This window comes from Momordica charantia (assembly GCF_013281855.1).
Source record: "Momordica charantia cultivar OHB3-1 chromosome 5 unlocalized genomic scaffold, Mcharantia_2.0 BLBB01000005.1, whole genome shotgun sequence".
NCBI lineage: Eukaryota > Viridiplantae > Streptophyta > Magnoliopsida > Cucurbitales > Cucurbitaceae > Momordica > Momordica charantia.
The window spans coordinates 5,730,929-5,749,257 of NW_028275163.1; the positions used below are offsets into that span (position 1 = coordinate 5,730,929).

At 31.5% G+C, this 18,329-nt stretch overlaps 3 protein-coding genes across 4 annotated transcripts; 2 read left to right on the forward strand and 1 right to left on the reverse strand.

The window, feature by feature from the left end:
* The first annotated feature begins 3,028 nt into the window (after window positions 1-3,028).
* LOC111009392 (auxin-responsive protein SAUR36) lies at window positions 3,029-4,219 on the forward strand. The gene has a single exon (XM_022282460.2). The coding sequence runs from the start codon at window positions 3,455-3,457 to the stop codon at window positions 3,959-3,961; it is 507 nt and encodes a 168-aa protein (XP_022138152.1). The 5' UTR covers window positions 3,029-3,454; the 3' UTR covers window positions 3,962-4,219.
* A 6,263-nt stretch (window positions 4,220-10,482) lies between these two features.
* LOC111009460 (Putative methyltransferase family protein) lies at window positions 10,483-15,667 on the forward strand. Of its 2 annotated transcripts, none has more exons than XM_088124555.1 (10): window positions 10,483-11,254; window positions 11,376-11,516; window positions 11,699-11,761; window positions 12,053-12,119; window positions 12,226-12,326; window positions 13,306-13,350; window positions 13,452-13,751; window positions 13,837-13,939; window positions 14,701-14,783; window positions 14,928-15,667. In XM_088124555.1, exons 1-9 carry the CDS (start codon window positions 11,237-11,239, stop codon window positions 14,781-14,783), a joined length of 921 nt encoding a protein of 306 aa, XP_087980681.1. In that variant the 5' UTR covers window positions 10,483-11,236; the 3' UTR covers window positions 14,928-15,667. The 2 variants fall into 2 exon arrangements, with proteins under 2 accessions (XP_087980681.1, XP_022138236.2); XM_022282544.2 differs by having other exon boundaries at window positions 11,128-11,254; window positions 15,184-15,667.
* Window positions 15,668-16,662: 995 nt separating this feature from the next.
* RALFL32 (ralf-like 32) lies at window positions 16,663-17,235 on the reverse strand. The gene has a single exon (XM_022282355.2). It carries the CDS (start codon window positions 17,154-17,156, stop codon window positions 16,803-16,805), a length of 354 nt encoding a protein of 117 aa, XP_022138047.1. The 5' UTR covers window positions 17,157-17,235; the 3' UTR covers window positions 16,663-16,802.
* Between the last annotated feature and the right edge of the window lie 1,094 nt (window positions 17,236-18,329).

Below are 18,329 nucleotides of genomic sequence, written 5' to 3' on the forward strand. Positions count from 1 at the left end.
TTTTAATTTTAACAACTAACACTTTTTTCATTTTTGCGTTGAATTGGCAAAATTTCTAAGTTTATGGTTCAAAACATTGATAGCTACTTAATGCTATGTAGTTTTTAATTGCATCGAAATTTAGAAGATAGCTATGTAAAATTTCTTCGCCTTATTTTTCGTTCTGCCTAAAGAAATTCTCTCATTTATTAGTTGAGATGATAGATCAAGCAATGATCTTCAACTTGCTCGAATTTAACCCTCCAAGATAAGTAGTGTTTCCCTAGGAAACTAGCTAAAGGCTACCACGTCGCATTTTGATTATTCGAATGAAAACGTCTCCCCTTTGCCAGCTTAATAACTGGCAATTAGCAAGGTAATTTTTTCTAACGATTTTTGTACAAAAAAGAAAAAAAAAATCTTTCATTTTTATTCATTCACCATGTCCAGGCCCGTCTTGAAATATAACACGACCATTTAGCAATGCTTCTCTAAAAGTTAACTTTAAAAGGGAAAAATTTCCATCAATGAGTCTAACATGAATTTTGATGTAAGGGTGTACATTGGTTGGTCGGATCGATTTTTTGACAAAACTCGATGTCGATCGAGAATCGACCCACTGACGCTGGTTTGATCGGGTCGATTTTAACTACATTGATGTACACCCTTATCTTGATATTAAAACAATAATTCAAGAGGAGTACACTAATAATCAGTAATCGTCTCTCTTCATCAAAACCAACCATAAAAATATCACTCCTTCCATTAGAAGCCAAGTACATCCTAATCAAGTATGACTATCACAAATCTCTACCTTTGCTTCATCCGCCACTAACTTCAACATCAAAATTAGTTTTGGCTAACATGATTAGCCAATCACACTCTTTTTTTTTTACCTTAAAAAAGTAGAGATATTTTCTTAATCAACAATAAAATATTTACGAGTAGAAAACAATCTAGTTTCTCTAATTTGCATTCCCTTTATCTAACAAATTTGATTGACCCTTAAAAATTTGGATTGAAATTCAAATATGAGAAGATATCCTGGTCACAATAGATTAAGAAATAAAGGAAAATACTCTTGCTTCATATAAAACCTTGATTTATTGTGTGGCTAGCGTAATTTTTCTATTTTGAAAGTTTTGTCAAATTCTTTTTATTTTAAAAATTTGGTGTAAAATTTAATAATTTTGATTGGCCAAAATTTATGCATCAACCTAAATATTAAAAAAACGAAATGAAAAAGAAAAATAATTTTGAGAAATGTTTATAAGAATGAGTTCAACTTCTAGAAGAACCATTTGCCTCTTCAAATTATTATAAATACGTCGGCTTGCAAATATTTCCAGACACAAATATTTTTCTCAAAATGGAAAATAAATAATACAGATTTTTATAATTCCAATGGTGCTGACGTGTCCCATTAGGCAATTTCTTGGAGGTTGAAATAGTCAACCACACTCCCGACTTTTTTGCAAATTTCTTTTATTATTTATTTAATATATTATTCATATCTTCCCACGAAGGAAAAGATCGAAAATTTTATCAGATATCAATTGCATCAAAAGTCAAACATGCTGAATTTATCGTACATTTATTTTCTAATTTTTGTAATCAAGTTATATATATTTATGTAATGTATTTAAAAAAAATTGACTCCTTTTAATTGAAATATAATAAAATATGTTTTTTTTTTGTAACAATAATTTTGAATATTGTTCATGGTAAAGTTGGGAGAGTAGGGTCAAATTTGGAACAACATTGGTACTAGACCGTACAAAATTCAATATAAAATTCATTGTATATACAATTTCACATACTTTTGTCAAGTTTAATTTAATATATTAATATTTTTATGTGTGATATTTTCTTAGACTTAAAAAAATTACGTGAATAGTCACAGCTTAGATTTGTCTAAATAACTTGCATCGTTAATGATCCTGGGTAAAAAATTATTAGTGAATTACATATGAAAACCAGTGTGAAGCAGAATTGTGTTCAAGTACTTCAGTACGAGTAAATTACAACCTAAATTGAGGTGAGATAAAGGAAGTCGTCCAACTAGATTGATTATCATTCTATCAATGAAACTAGAACTTACAACCACGAGTAATCATATTGTCATCTCTTTTACATATACTAATACGAAGAAAGAGTCGAAAAACATGTTCTATCAAATTAGAGCTCTTACCAACTTCAAAACACGAACTAACTTAATTAAGTACGAGAGAGTATTTAGTAGATCATATATGCTGAGTTTATTGTTAAGACAATAAAGTTTCTCTATAATAATATTAATAATATCCGCTTTGACTTTAAAATCTGGCATGATTTCATTTTTCATTTTATTTAAAAAGGGTGTATGTTTTCAACTCTATCTACCTAGTTAAGTTCCAAGAGGTATTGTACCAAAAGAAAAAAAAAATTCCAATATGAGTACTTTTAATTCTAACTTCCAACTCTAAAAGGTGGAATATTTTAGAAAAAAACCCAACAATTTTACAAGTAATATATTACCTACAATCATGTTTTGGGCAATTGAAAGAGAAGATATTTCATCATTTCATGTTTTTTTTACTCTAAAGGTAAATAGCCCTCAAATTTTTAACAGTAGTCACTAGAAAGATGAAAAAAATACTTACGTCGTGATTGAAGAGTTTGACAATGATCCCAACATTCTCCTGTTTATGACCTACAGGCTAACATAAGTCCTAGATCGTTACTATCAATATTTTGAAGCCTTTCTCAACCATGTTTATTTAATCTCAAGATTTATAATGTGGTGACACTTTAGGTATCCATCCTCCCTACTTGGTGTTGGTAAGAGCTCGGATAATTGACATATACTCCTTCCTTTCCGTTAGAATCTATAAATATTAATTTGGTGTCAGAGTCCAAAATAGCCTCTAGTCCGTCAAAAGAGTCACAATCTTAAAAAAAAAATAGTGAGTTTATTTTTTTAAAACAGTGAACTATCAAATTTTTTTCTAAAGAGTCACCTTCACCGGTAGGAGAGAGTTCCAAATGCATCGAAATAAATCACAAAAAGACGTCGCTAGAATCGTCATCGTTCACATTTTCATTCCCCAAAACTCCATAAAAAATCTCTCCCCTTCATAGAAACATCCTTTCATGGCGTGCTGCTGAAAATCAACTCTCTCCACCGCCCTCTTTTGACCTATCTCCTCCACTTCTCCCGGAGATTTCCCCCATTTCTATATAAACAACAATAATCTCTCTCAAATCTTCGGATGATTCTTCTTCTTCATTTCTGTATCAATTCGGACCACCATGTCTAATATTCCCACTTCGCTCTCTGAAATCTGCCTCACTTTCTTCCGCCTCACCATGTCCACCGCCGATCCCTGGCCCTTTTCCTAATCTCCACCGCCGCTAATCCTCGCATCCCTCCTGATTTTGAGTAATCTTCTGCTTTTTTGCCCTAATTTCCTCTTCTTTTTTTTTTGTCGCCGCCATGAGAAGAATCAGGGGATTGAAATTCGGCAGCCACATCCGGCGGATCTCCAATTGGATTCTCCGGAGGCGACGGCGGACCGGACCTGGATACCGTATGCTGAGATCGCCGTCCGGAGAGAAGCCGATCGAGAGGCTGTTGAGTTGGGGGCGGCGATTGACGAACGGAGCGAGATCGATCTGTTCGAGTAGGAGGAGATTGAGATACGAAGCGTTGGATCGCGAATCGGAGGAGAAGTCCGCGGCGGTGCCGAAAGGTCACTTGGCGGTGTACGTTGGGCAGAACGACGGCGAGTTTCATCGAGTATTGGTGCCGGTGATTTACTTCAATCATCCTCTGTTCGGAGAGCTTCTGAGAGAGGCGGAGAAGGAGTACGGATTCCAACATCACGGCGGAATCACCATTCCTTGTCCGTATTCCGAGTTCGAGAGCGTTCAGTCGAGAATCGAGTCAGGCTCGGCCGGCCGGAAACCGCCGTGGAAGCTCGGTTGCTATGGAGGACGTTGATTTAATTTCCGATGACGACGATAAAGATTCCGAATTCCCGAGGATAACGACGCTTGGACTTTCCTCATTTATTAGTTAGATTTTTTTTCTCTTCTTAATTTGTTTTATATTTTAGGGCTTTTTTTTCTCTTCCTTTTAATAAATTGTGTGGCAGATTGTAGTTCCCTAGAAAAAAAAAATTTGTGTACAAACCATTAAATTTAGGATAAATTACATTTTAGTCGTTTTATAAATATATATATATTTTATTTTTTTGAATAGGGGTGAGGTTCGAAACCGCTTAAATATGCTCGTTTTGGTAGTTTGGATATTTCTAAAAGTTAGACCAAAATACACTCTTGGTATATGTAACAATTTAGTCGCTGAATTCTATCCATTTTGATTTACAATTTTGTTCGAGTCTAACTAACAAGGGAAGTATTGGGACTTTTATTATGGGTAAATTTCACTCTAGTACAAAAGTATAGAAACTATATTGGTACCTATTTTAAAAAGATTAAATTGTTACGATATATTAAATTTGAAATTGTTATATATTAAAATTCAATGACAGATTAAATTGTAATCTATAAAAGTTCAAAAGTTTAGCTCGGTTGATGTTCTTATCATTAAGTTAATGGGAGCCAAAAAATAATTTCAATATGATAATTTATTTTTAAAAAATATGGCATATAAATTTCATTTGGTGATGCACATTTCAATGATAAAAGGTGCTTAGATCACATTTATTTGAAAAACATGAATTTACATCATTTTTCGATATATGCTTTTTGACTAAGTACATATGAGACTAAAGCAAATGTAATTGGATTTCGTTGAACAAAAGACAACCTACCATTTTTGATAGGGACTTTGGTAGAAATATTTAAGCAAAAAGGTAAAGATGATAATAAAATTTAAAAATGTATAAGAACTAAAATATAATTTAGATTTAAATTTTAAATTTCTAGATTCCTTGTTTTTCAAATCAATTGGAAAATAAATAGATTAGCCACTAAACTCAAATCTCACTAAAGAATCAACAGATAAGTAGGAATATAAAAATATGGTGAATTAAAATATAATATCTTTTCTTCAAAAACAAATATATGGTCATTTGAATTTGAATTTCAGAATTAAAAAGAAAATAAACGAACCAAACATGTGAACTCTATTTGTTTAAACATGTAAAAACAATATAATTTTTTTAAAACCATGATAAATAAAATAATAAAATACAATTAAAATATTTTATTAAGTTGACTAGATATTTATACAAATCAATGACAAAATAAAATAAATGTGTCTAACCACTAGCTTTCGCACTTATTAAATTAATTTAGTTATTTATTAGTGATAGCCAACTAATACAGCTCAATTAATTTGAAATTTTGTTCAAGTTAAATTTTCTTTTTTTCTCTCTTTTTTTCTTTTACTAATAAAGTCTCTCTCTATCTTAGTTTTATCGTCATGGACAAAGAATCCAATTTTATTTAATTGTTTTTTTATAAGTAATTATTTTGAGTGGAGTAATTTAAAATATAAACACAACTTTTTTTAAAAAAATAATTACAAATACAAAAAATTTATATAATATTTAAAAAATCATTAATCATTAATCACTAATATCAAATCCTACTAAAGAATCAACAGATAAGTATAATATAAAATTAGGGTACTAAAAAAATGTTTGATGTACTATAATTTCAACTTTCTTGGTTTAAGTCCTTATATACTTTTAAAACGTCTAGTTTAATTTTATACTTTTAAATTTTGTTCATTTTTGTCATTGTAATTTTAAAATGTTTGTTTTGATCATTATATATTAAATATTTTTATAAAATTTGTGTTAAAATTTTGAGAATAGAACCAAAATCATCATCAAAGTAAAAATCAAAAGATACAAAATAAAAAAAAGTTAAAAATATAGAAATGAAAATAATTTTTTTTTTAAAAAATAAGAACTACGATTAAAATAGTATTTAAATAAAATATTTACTTAGAGAAGATAAAAGAGTTTTTCCAAATGCTTTTTCCTCCATTGAAATAAAATATATTTCTTAATAAATAAATCAGAAAGAGAAAGATAAAAAGGGAAAAGAAAAAGAAAAGAAGATAATTAGGCATTGTTTATGTTTATATCCATAAAAGTCATAATCAAATTTGTAGTGGAAAATCTAAAAAAAAATCACTATTGATAGAATTGATTGGTTGAATAGTTAGTGACTGGTGGCGTGGTTGCGTTCATATTGGTATTGGCCACACATTTGAATTTTTGGTCCCTCTTGGATGCCCTCTTAAAATATTCTCAAAATCTCAACAAAAATAAATAAATAAAATAAAAATAACAATTTGTGAATCTTATGTAATTTCAATCAAAATTTCAAATTTCCCATAATTTGTTCAAGGAAGTTCTAATAATTTGTCTATATAAGGGTTACATAATTTCATTATTTTAATTTAATATTCCATTCAAATTCATTATTGCTATGTTACTATCTTTTGATTAAATCCTATTAAATGTCTTTGACATAAGTAAAAGGTAATGAAAAGATTTAGAAAAAATGAGTAAGGTTTTTATGATCAAAATTGAACGGATTTATAAAAAGTGATGAAAAAGATGTATTTTTTTTAACGAGGATTGATAGAATATTTAGGGTGCGGTGATTTGAAAATAAAGAATTCAATGAAAAATGAAATATTTTCAGTATTTTTGAGTATGTATTAGGTAGCAGAGTTGAAGATTAAATCTTAATTTGAAAAGTGGTTATGGTGTGTTTGATAATATATTTGTAAACTAGTTACGAACTAAATATTTAGTTCAATATAAAATATTATTAATTAATTAATATATATGTTATAAATTTTGTATGGTTATTATTTTACATAATTATATAATTTATAATAATTTGTGTTTTACCTGTTTTAATTTTAACCAAAAATGAAATGAGTTTATAAAATGAAATGATATATTTATAAATTTTTATATTAAAAAATTCGAAATTTAGAGATATTGAAACATAAAAATGTTAGTTTTATTTGGATAAAAACATATTTGCCAAAAGATATCTAGTGAATCTATTTGATTAAGTAAATTTGAAAACAATCAAGAGAACCCAAGTTTTATATATATACATACCGCACACTAGTTGTCATCTCTTATTATTTCACTCATAAAAATTAATTTGTTCAAGAAGTTTGCAATCAGTGTTTTGTTTGGTAAACAAAACAATGATTAAAACACTAAGTAAATATCTGTGACCATTACTTATTTTTAATGATCATAGATATTTTGTCGCTAAACAAATTAATTTTTTACTACATATTATATATAAAATTTGAGTGTAGTTAGTGACTTTTTATGAGTGAAATGATAAGACACACAAATATAAATATATGTGTATATATTTTTTCAATTTTTCGAAATCGATGTAGTGTGACTTATGGCAGTGGATTCCTATAACAAAGGCTAGTGTCTTGGGCTGAACAACAATGTAACAGATTGAAACTTCAAGATATAGGTGGTACCTCAAGGCTCCAAGTGCCTTCCACTCCGCTACATTTTCAAGGGACAACCCAAGTTGTATATCAAACCGGCCTAAACTTTTGCTTGATTGTAACTCTCTCAATCATTGGATGAAATCGAAAAGAGATTAAGATAAGGAGAGTTTTTATCTCATTATCTTTTCTTTCTCATTTTTTGGCTAAACACTTATCCTCCGTTTTCTCCAATGAAGAAAATCATAATTCTCCTTTTAAGGGAGAATTCTATTGTGAGAGGAAGTTTCCACTATAATTTTTTTTTTTCCTTTTTAATAGATGATAGGGCAAGAATGAAAAAAGCCTGAAAGGTTAGGAAATCTTTGATTATAAAAGCATTAGCAAAATCTTTCGTATCCTTTGATTAGCTAGTGAATTTGCAAACCCGCTTAATTAGAAAAAAGGACAAGGTTTGGAAAATCATTCAAGACGAGAAAAGTGAACATCGTCTAGATTTGGAAGAAAGTAGAGAGGATTCGTCTCATCGAAGTGATTGTTAAAGCTTTCCGAATTTACATGATTGGACCCGCTTTAATGCTTTGGTTTCTTTTCAACTAGGGAGAATTTGTCCATGATAGTAAGATTTTTTTTAGAGATCAAGTGGAGAAAATGATAAAAAGATGCATTAGAAGAAAAAGTTAAAGATACTCTATGTTGGCCTAAAGTCGAAAATGGACTTATCTTTTGAAGAAAATTGAACTTAGGTTCGTTTGGTTAACGATAATGGTACCTCGTAATCATTTTTTTTTTGTTTTATTCAAAAGGTCTCATACCAATAGAAATAATTAATACTATTCTGTATCGTCAATCATTTTTCCAAAGGGATATGATATATATTGTTTGCTTTGAGCATAACAGTCACCATTTTGTTTTTAGTTTCATCAAAAATACCTCATTCGAATATAATCGTTCTCATCTATATACGAGGATCATATTCTTTGCCCTAATTAATGTGAAACTTTGTTTGCACTCCTTGCAATCCAATACGTTATTGTTTTTCTTTTTTAAATAAATATAAATAGTAATAAGTTTGGTAAGACCTTGTTCCATTTCTTGTTTTTGTTACTTATTTCTTGTTTCTTCTTTTTCTAATAAATAGGAACAAAATGCATTTGGTAATTGTTTTTTCTTTCTTTATTTTATTGAAAAAAAGTTATCTAGAATTTTAAACTAAAAAAGTAAATTTTTTAATAAGAAAAATAAAATATTAAATTAAATACTTAAAACTTTTATTTTATAAATGAATAATGATAATAACAATGCCTTTATTTATGTTGTAGGAAAAACTTGAAATGAGAACTAGAAATCAGAAATTTGATTTTGTTATTTACAAAATTGGAAGTGTTTTTTTTTTTGAATATTTACTAAACGCTTATGTTGATAAAAAATTAGAAACGAGAACGAGAAACGAAAAAACAATAAACAAAAAACGAGCCAAAATGTTATCGAACCAACCCTAAACACTTCTTAATAACTCGAATTCTCTTATAAGCATAGTTTTAAAGAATAGAGGTTGCATCTCAATTACTTGTTACTTCGAGCCACACATAAATTCTAAGGGATGCATGTGACTTTTTATACGGAGAAATTATATTAAGTGGAAGAAATTATATTATGATCAATATAAGGGGGTGCTTCTCGAAAAATTAAAAATTTTATGTGGAAAGCCAGTCGTGACATACTTTCTAGTTCCTATCATATCATTCTTAATAAGTGGAAAATTATAAAAGAAGAAACTTCAGTTTATGTACTTTGGAAGTCTAAAGTCATCGAGCACCATTGATTTGCCTATCAGAGATGCACGTCAGTCGATCGACATTAGTTTTGGGTTCAAACGTGTTGGGAGTGGAGACAAATGGGCCAAGATATTAAAAAAAAAAAGCCCAAAATCTCTTCAATTTCCGGGTATTATTTTTAAAATAAGTTTGAAAATAAATTTTCGAAAAAAGAAAAAAGAAAAGTCCGGTTTTAAATTTAAACCGACTAAACTTATAATTTAAATAGGGTTAAAAAACACATTTGATCCCTGAAACGATTTAGTCCATGTAAAATTGGTTACAATTTGGTCCTACTGTTAAAAAATTGGTTAGATTTAACGAGAAGTATGACGTAGCTTGTACATGTGGCTAAATTAAATAGCCAACTAAACGGGTTGGTTCAATATTGGGTCGGTTTAATTTAGACCGGTTGAAAACTAAAAAAATAATTATAAAAAGAAAAATTTCTTCTTTTCACGACTTCTTCCTCCTCCGCTGTCCATGGTTGGAAAACTCCAAATTCCTTTCCTGCATCCTCTCCTCCAACCACAGCTCTCTTCCATCTCCATCCCAAATTGAACCTCTTCACGATATTCTTCTCCACATCCCTCTCCTATCTCATTTTTTAATTTTTTGTTCAATTCAGGTATGTTTGCAAGTCATATTGTCTTTTGGACCAACGCCCACAAATTCTCCACAACTTCAACAACTCCACGTGCCGATGATGATGAACACGATAACTTTCGCTCCTTAATCTGTTGGATAAATATATGCTGTATATATGAACTGTGTAATACTGAAAGCAATTATTCGCTCTGCACAAATTGCTAGTTGAAGAGAGGAGAATACTTAATTGAGGTATGCTTGAATATCTCAAAATGAAGCAAAATAACAACTAGTTGTCCAAAACAAGTAACATCTCACAACTTTTAACACAAATAAAGTTACAAATGTAAAATAAGTATGTTAAATTTGTATACTCAACAGTTTTCTCACTTTCTTTTACATATTAAACATCCAACATAATCTTCCACTGCAGTTACTCCATCCGACACATATATTTCGTGGATTTCCCTACCTTCACACAACGTCAACAGCCCGTCAAGAGAATTTTCACTACTTTTTCTGCTTCAATGCCAAAGTACGATGTCAATGTGGTAGGTTCTTTCCATGGGTTGCTATTTTTATCTGATTTTCTTTACAATGATAAGCTCTTTATATACATCCCATTTATAAGAGACTACCTGGAGTTGCCTAGAACCAATGAATTTTTTGACCTTGATGTGGTGTGTGGGATTTAATTTCACCCACAAATAAACGTGGTTAAAATTATGTTCTCAAAGATTTCATTGGATTAAAAGATACTCTTCTCCCCACCAGTCGGAGGTCTAAACCTTCACTCTGAGAACCTCCAATTGGAGGAGCCTACGCAAAATTTGCCACCGTCTGGCTCAGGGCAGTCTCTACTAAGTATCTCTACCTCCACTGCTACTTCATGTTGTTCGACTTGGCCGACTAACAATTCCAAGAAATCTCGAAGCCGGAATTAGGGAGCTTGAGCAGATGCAATTACCATTGATTCTTGATGGGTGCCTCTCTGCTACGGCCTACTGCAACTATGTGGACATGGAGATATGAGTGATGAAAGAGCAAGGGTCGACGAATCTTGGGTTTGGGTGAAGGAAGAAAATTTTCTTTTTATAATTTTTGTTTTAATTTTAAATCAGTCTAAATTAAATCAACCCGAACAACCCACTTAGTTGACTATTTAATTTGTACGCCACATTAGATTTAAGGGTAAACCAATTTTAAAGTAAAATGATTAAATCGTTATTTTTTAAAGTTTAAAGATTAAATCGTTAATTTAATAAAAGTTATTTACAATTTTAGAAAGAAAAAAAAAAAAAACCTTGGACTCAGAAGGTTTGGAGGCGGAGCTCGAACGCGAAAGCTCTGTTCCGCCGTTGAGAAGGAGGAACTCTCAGGGGAGCAACCAGCGATGGCGGCGAACTCTTCGGTAACCTCAAATTGCTGTATTCCTCTCTAAGAATCTCCTTACTCTAAACATCTCACTTCTTACACCTTTGATGATTTGAATCTCTTCTATTGAATTTCTTTCGCCATTTATGGAATTCCAGAGTCCGGCTTTCGAAAATTTCCGGTTGTTTGCGTCAGTGGAAGACGAGAAGTCCAATCCAGGTCTCGGTATAGGTTTTCTCGACTCTCAACAGCCTTCTCTTCCACCTCCACCTCCTTGCCTCGAAGTTATTTCCTCTGAGGTATCATTTTGTGTAGCTTTGTTCTTTCTTTTGGTTGGTTTGAAACTTGAATGTCCAATGATTTCCTCTAATTACTTGTTATTGCGACAGCGAGTTTTGGATCACGTTGTAATTCCTGTTTTCATGAGTATAATCTTGTAGAAATTTCAGTTGCCCAAATTGATCTTATTTGGTGTTGGTAGGTCTCATCTTCTGTCAAATATAAGGTGGAGCCAGTAAGTGTGGGTGGACTCACTATGTTTAAGGTAAAGATTCCTGTTATTTCAAAAAGGGTTCTGAAAGTAGATTAAGAAACAAAACATATGTTAGTAGATAAGCATAATTTGTAAAAATAGTGAACCAAAACAAAATCACTTGACAGTGGACTTAGCTCTGAGTTTTGGCACAAAATTGAGATCTTACATGTAATAATGTGGCGTGTTTGCTAAAATGTAAAGTCAGGAGAGTTGTTTTCTTCTTTTGTTTACTAGCTTTGCCATCTTATGATTTCTGTTCGACATACAGTGATGTACTTAAAGCTATTTACCTGTCTATAGGGACGGGTCAGCACTCAGGAGGTTTTCTCCTTGTCCAACTCTGATTTGGTTCCTGGTGAATATGAAGGTAATCGAGTATCCAAGTTTCCTGGTTCGTGCTAGAAAAGCACGTATCTGGATTATGGCAATTGGCAACAAACATGATTATGATGCATGTACTTTGTGGGCTGTAGGGGGGCTTAAGTTATGGGAAGGCGCATTAGATCTTGTCAAGGCTCTTTGTGGGGAAGTTGAAAATGGGCATTTATCATTTGCTGGAAAACGAGTTCTAGAGGTGGGCATCTTGATATTCAGGTGATTCTATACTGTCTGGAGATTGTAGACGAATACATCTGCATGCTAGATAATGTTTTTAGAGCATTATGATCATTCATGTGTGGATAGGATGGTTGTAAACTTCTTTCAGATCTATTATTTAAACCTCAAACTTGTCTTAAAAAATGACCATTACTTATTGTTCTTTTGCTCCTATTGATGGCGTTTACTTGTGACTATGATTGGATTAGATTGCAAACTTTATTTAGCATTTCTGATTAGAAATATGGTTGATTTGGAGCCAGAAATTTATAATCAATTTCACGAGTGGGATCATCGCTAAAGACGGGTTTATCTTGATGATAAGCAACTGTTAACAGATTTTAGTATCTTCATGCATGTAACAGTTGGAATTGTGAATAGAAGAAAATTAATATATATATAACCACATTTGATTTACTTAACGTACTGCAAAACTTGCTAGTAATTGAGCTTTAGTTTGATCATTAAGAAACATTTCATGGTCAAGAGAATTATCCTCTTTATCATTTTTAACAGTTTAGAAATTCATGTTTGACTCCCAGTGCAGTGTGTATGTAGTTGGTCAAATGTGAATAAACAATCATCTGCTGATTAAATAGTTTTACATTAGAACAGTGTTCCAGGTCAATGTTATAATTTTCTTAGATGTTTCATTTTTTCTGTTTTTTTTTAATTTTTATTTTGAGATTTTAATCAGGTTCTCACATTCAAAGAACTGGGTTTATTTTATGTGCGTTTAATTTAAAAGTTAGTATTCTATATTTATCATGTATATTTTCCTAATGCCCATGTATAAGATCATTTCCTTTTCCTGATGTTTGTTGGGAAGGATCTTTCGATTCCCATACTGGGTTGCGGTTGGTCCAATTTCCTGGATACTGCAAAAGGAAGTTTCTTTCTGACATCTATAAAATCCATCTCTTCCTCATTGACTTTGCGCTCAATGCCTTTTTCAGATCGGATGTGGTCATGGTCTTCCTGGTATCTATGCATGCCTTGAGGTAAATATATTCTTTTGTTTTGTTTCATTACACTTACAGATTAAATGCATGAAAATCTCTATGGTTGTTTACGCCCCTCGCCATTACCCTCTCTCTCTTAGGATGCAGCTGCTGTACATTTCCAGGATTTCAATGCTGAAGTCCTCAGGTGTCTTACCATACCAAATGTGACTGCAAATCTTTCAAAAATGGCTGCAGAATCAGAGGCAAGATCAGAAGTTCGTTACTTTGCTGGTGATTGGAGTGAAATGCATAAAATTCTCCCTTTTGCACCTGACAATGTGGTGAAGCTAAGTGGAAGTTGTGATCCCGGACAAGTTTCTGGCTATGACATTGTTTTAATGGCAGAGACAGTTTATTCTCTTTCCACACTTAAAACTCTGTATAAGCTTATCACACAGGTAAGAACTTATACAGATGTCCATCTAATGTTGTATTATTATTATAGCTTCATTAATTCTAATGTAGTTTTAAACATATTAATAGTGCTTGAGCCGTCCTCATGGAGTTGTATACTTGGCTGGAAAGAAGCATTACTTTGGAGTTGGAGGAGGAACTCGACGCTTTCTATCTGTGTTAGAAAAAGAAGGTGAGCTGGTCTCCCAAAAATTCCTGTGAAAATTATGCTTAAACACTATACTTCTCCCTGCTCCGATGAAGAAGGAGCTATATTAAAAGAAATACGATATGCTTGCTGAGTATCCATTGGAGAACATTTCTTATGAAGCAGTTATAGACAACATTTCTAGACTAAAATATGATGGTTTCGTGAATGTTGTATGGGGCGCTGGCTGATCCATGACAAATGTTTATTTGAAATTTCTGGGACATGATCTTGATCATTTTGACATTTTCTGTGAGTTCATATTTTGAGAACTAAATTAACTTTCAAATCTTTAGGCAACTCGCACTCTTCAAAATCCAGTATATTTGGTGTTGAAAGATTGATCCGCTTCAAGAAACCACTGACAGTTATACTCCTATTCATTTATGTCATCAAAGGAGATCTGTTTATTTATTTACTTTCTGATAATTGGGGTGTTGGGACTCATTTTTGCATTGTACTCATGCCTCACCCTACTAATCCCTATAGGACTTCGCCGACCTTTAGTAATCCGTAGTAAGTTTTCGCCCACTCCAAAACCAGCTTCGGGAGACAACAAGGGATTTAGATCATTTAGGAAGAATTAATACTTGTGATCTTTTAGATTTTTTCCAGAATTAGTTCGCCAAGAAAAAGTTTACATGCACTACTGATGGTTATGATTTCACAGACGGATTTATGATTCGATCACTTTTTTTAGGAGGGATCTATTTCTTGAATTGATTGTTTATCGTCTGCCGTTACAGGTGAAATGGTTTCCAAACTGATTGCAGAAGTTGCCGATGGTTCATCCAACGTTCGAGAAGTGTGGAAGCTCTCACTGAAATAGGTTAGAAATCCTAGCTTTTTTGTACTAAATTACGTTCCTCTAGAAATGATTTGAGAAATTCCTTAAAATAAAATGCTAATGTGATTCATGTTCATTTAAGTTAGTGATACATTCATAAGAGTAATTCAATGGTAATCCTTGCAGAAAGAATTACCGGGGCGACTTATGCTTCACATCGACAGATAAGGCTTGTGTTCATTTAATCACAATCCACCCCCAACAATTTCTTTTTCTATATTTAGACAAGATTTGGAATAGGATTCTAAGTTTTATTGTATTTCGTTAAAATAACTTAAAAATATGTTGGGTTTGAAAGTAGTGATACAGTTTTGCTTAGCTAGAAGCAACCACCTGGTGCTAAAATTCATTACTCACAATAATGCTAAATCGTGACTCGTAGCCACGATTGACCTTAAAATATGTGAAGGGGTGGGAAGAATGCTATTATAATTGTGCTTGGGAGATGCGTGGTCTCATGCAAGGATGGGAGTGGAATCACAAAGCTGAAGACATTGCTGAAAAAGAAATTCAAAATTATGGATTTTCGAATCCGGAGTGAAGGCTAAAAAAGTTCCTATATCTCTCGTCGGAGTTTATATCTTGGACAAATCGATAAAATCCTTGGATATGAATGCTACTTTGGGAAGCACATTCCGAATCATCCATGAAAAATTCTCTATCGACGAAGGAAGAAGTTGAATAGACGATAAAAGTGGCCCGTGTTTGCCTTGTTGAGAATGCCATGCCAAATGTAGTGAGTTAAATGGATTTTAAATATAGTGTCTAGTGTTTGTCTATTTTGATCATTTATTTTCAAAACATTCATATGATCCTAGAATTTTCAGTTCATATATATATATATGTGTGTATGTTTTGTCTTTCTACTCGTAAAATATATATTTTTGATTACTTTTTAAAAGTACATTTCATGGGTGTGAAATGTCATTTTAGGATCAGTTGAAATAATGAAAGGTACCAATTGAAGAGAATAATACAATGGTGTTGATATGTTAAGTGGTAAACAGTGAGATTGCTTTATTTGTTTTAATTTTGGGAAATTATTCTTTTGAAAGAATAAATACCACACCACTTCAAGAAGTGGGTTGGTGAAAAGAGAAGGACAAATAGAGTTGTGTTCAATAATAGTTAAAATAAAGGGTTTTAAAAAATAATAACAAAACTAGGTAGTGTTATGCTAAATTACAAATAATACTTTTGAATTTTGTCATTTTTTTTTTGGAAAAATACTCTTATTCTTTTAAAAATTTTAATAGTATCCTTGATCTTTCTTAGGTGTACTAATACGAGATTTAAATATAATTGAATTTTCAAAATCATCATTTTTTTCTAATTTACCAAACTATAAAGAAAAGTGATTTTGGCATTGCTAAAATTACTCCCAAGCATACCCTTAAATGTTTCAAAAATACTTTTTAAACAAACATTTATTAATATTTTAAATAAAAAGTTGACATGACAGAATTTACAAAGGAAATGTGGAAGAAGCTCTTTGCTTTTAAAAGGAGGATTAAAGCAAAACTGGGTAGATAATGTTGAAGCAAATTCTGTCGACAATGAATGAGGAAGAATTGTAGAGTAAAATTGAGACTTACAACTTCGTTAACTTTCACCTTAATTGTCACATGTAAAACTACCGATTTTCTTTTATATTATCTTAACCGCCCTATTATTTATTTATTTTTATCAAAGAACTTTAATAATAAAAAATTAACACCAACAAATCCCTATGCAATCCAAAAGATAAGATTAGGTATAGTTTTTGCTCACTTTACATCCTGGACACATGATATCCAACCAAACATGTCTAGCACTTCTCATCTTTCTCTTATTGGCCAAAAATTAAAATGAAATCACAAAGAAAAAGAAAAACCATTACAAACTTCATTAATTCAAGAAGCATATCACTTCACTGCCCCAACATGAAGACAGGGAAAAAAAAGAAAAAAAAAAAGAGAAATTATACAAAAAGCGAAATACAGTTTCTTTTATTTCAATCCATCAATCATCAGACCTACAACGATATATCTTAGAGCAGCCTCGATCGTAAGGATTGGACGGTGGTGGAACGCAGCTTCCGCTTTTGGTGTATGGTTGGCCTCTGCCACTACCATCGCAAGCAGGTCGATCCTTCTTTAAGGCTCCAATAGAGATGTATTTCTTTTGTTGTTCGAGAAACCTCCGACTTATCTCCGATTCCATCAACATCTCCTTCTCGGTGTTGCACTCAGCTATCGAGCCGTTGCAAGGGCTCGCGAACGAAGCTCGAAGGAGACATAGAGCTTGAAGGAGGAAGAGGAGAAGCAAAAAGAAAGGTTGTGAAGGCTTTGGCTTGCTTGACATTCTTCTTCTCATGTCTTATGACCTTGATGGCTCTTTTTGTTTGTTGTTTGTTGTTTTTTTTTGGTTCTTTCATTTACCAATGGGAGAAACTTTATAGATATTCCTTAGAAGATTTTTCTTTTTTATTATTTTTTTTAATGATTGGGAAAAAAAGAAAAGAAGAAACATGCAGTAGTGGAAGAAGCATTATAGTGAGAACTAGAGGGACCATATTTCAATAAAAAACCTAACCAATGGCTTTTGAGTATTTGCTTTTCATAGGGTGAAGTTTGTCCAAACATTTGAAATTTTTTTGGGAAACATCTGTGGTGCAAAAATAAAGGGGTAGGTGAGTTAGATCATTATCAAAATATGTTATTTGTTCTTTTTTTTTTTTGGTTGAAAAACCACTTCTTTTCAATTTCACATGTAAAGTACTTTTCAATTTTATAATCACAATAAAATATTTTTAAATGGAATCTTACCCAATTGTCCAACCAAAGGTATTTTTAGAACATTATACTTTCAAAATGAACCATTTAAGAATATTAAGATTAAATTGAATAATAATGTATATTTTATAAATCAAATGATATATATATATATATATATATATATATATATATATATAAATACAAAAACAATTTTCCCATTAATGGAATAAAAGGATGCTTTAAAAACATTATACTTTCAAATAAAACATTTAAGGTTGGTTTGGGATTGATCTCAAAAAGTTTTATAATTTTTTAGAATAAGAAGTTTAGTAAAAACATATTTTGAATGACTATGCATGTTTTAAAAGTTTTTTTCCCCTTTTTTAGTCTGCCTCAAAGATTTAGATTATATGATTTTAGAACAAATGAAGTTATTCATCATTTCAAAATCGATGTTTTTGAATAATAATTTTAATGTACAAAATAATATATAACCTTTACATTTTTTTTACCATAGTTCTGGGTCCCACGTCGAAAAGAAAAAGTGACCTTACATAGGTCTATAATAGACATAAGTTATTTCTTTCATTGCCAATTCAACGGTTCCGGCATTTTTTTTCTTCTTCCTACTATTTTGACAAGGAATGCCAATCAAATCAAATGCATTTAATATGAATTCCAATCATTTGTCCCTAATTGCTTTGCTTTTCTCTCTTTAAAATCTTAGGATTTTGAACCTCACCCAATTGGTGCCAAGTAGAGAGGATTTACT

Coding starts and splice junctions, on each gene's coding strand:
- LOC111009392 (XM_022282460.2), top strand. CDS start 3,455: ATGAGAAGAATCAGGGGATTGAAATTCGGCAGCCACATCCGGCGGATC.
- LOC111009460 (XM_088124555.1), top strand. Junction 12,327..13,305: donor CTGGAAAACGAGTTCTAGAG/GTGGGCATCTTG, acceptor TGCCTTTTTCAG/ATCGGATGTGGTCATGGTCT. Junction 13,752..13,836: donor TGTATAAGCTTATCACACAG/GTAAGAACTTAT, acceptor ACATATTAATAG/TGCTTGAGCCGTCCTCATGG.
- RALFL32 (XM_022282355.2), bottom strand. CDS start 17,156: ATGAGAAGAAGAATGTCAAGCAAGCCAAAGCCTTCACAACCTTTCTTT.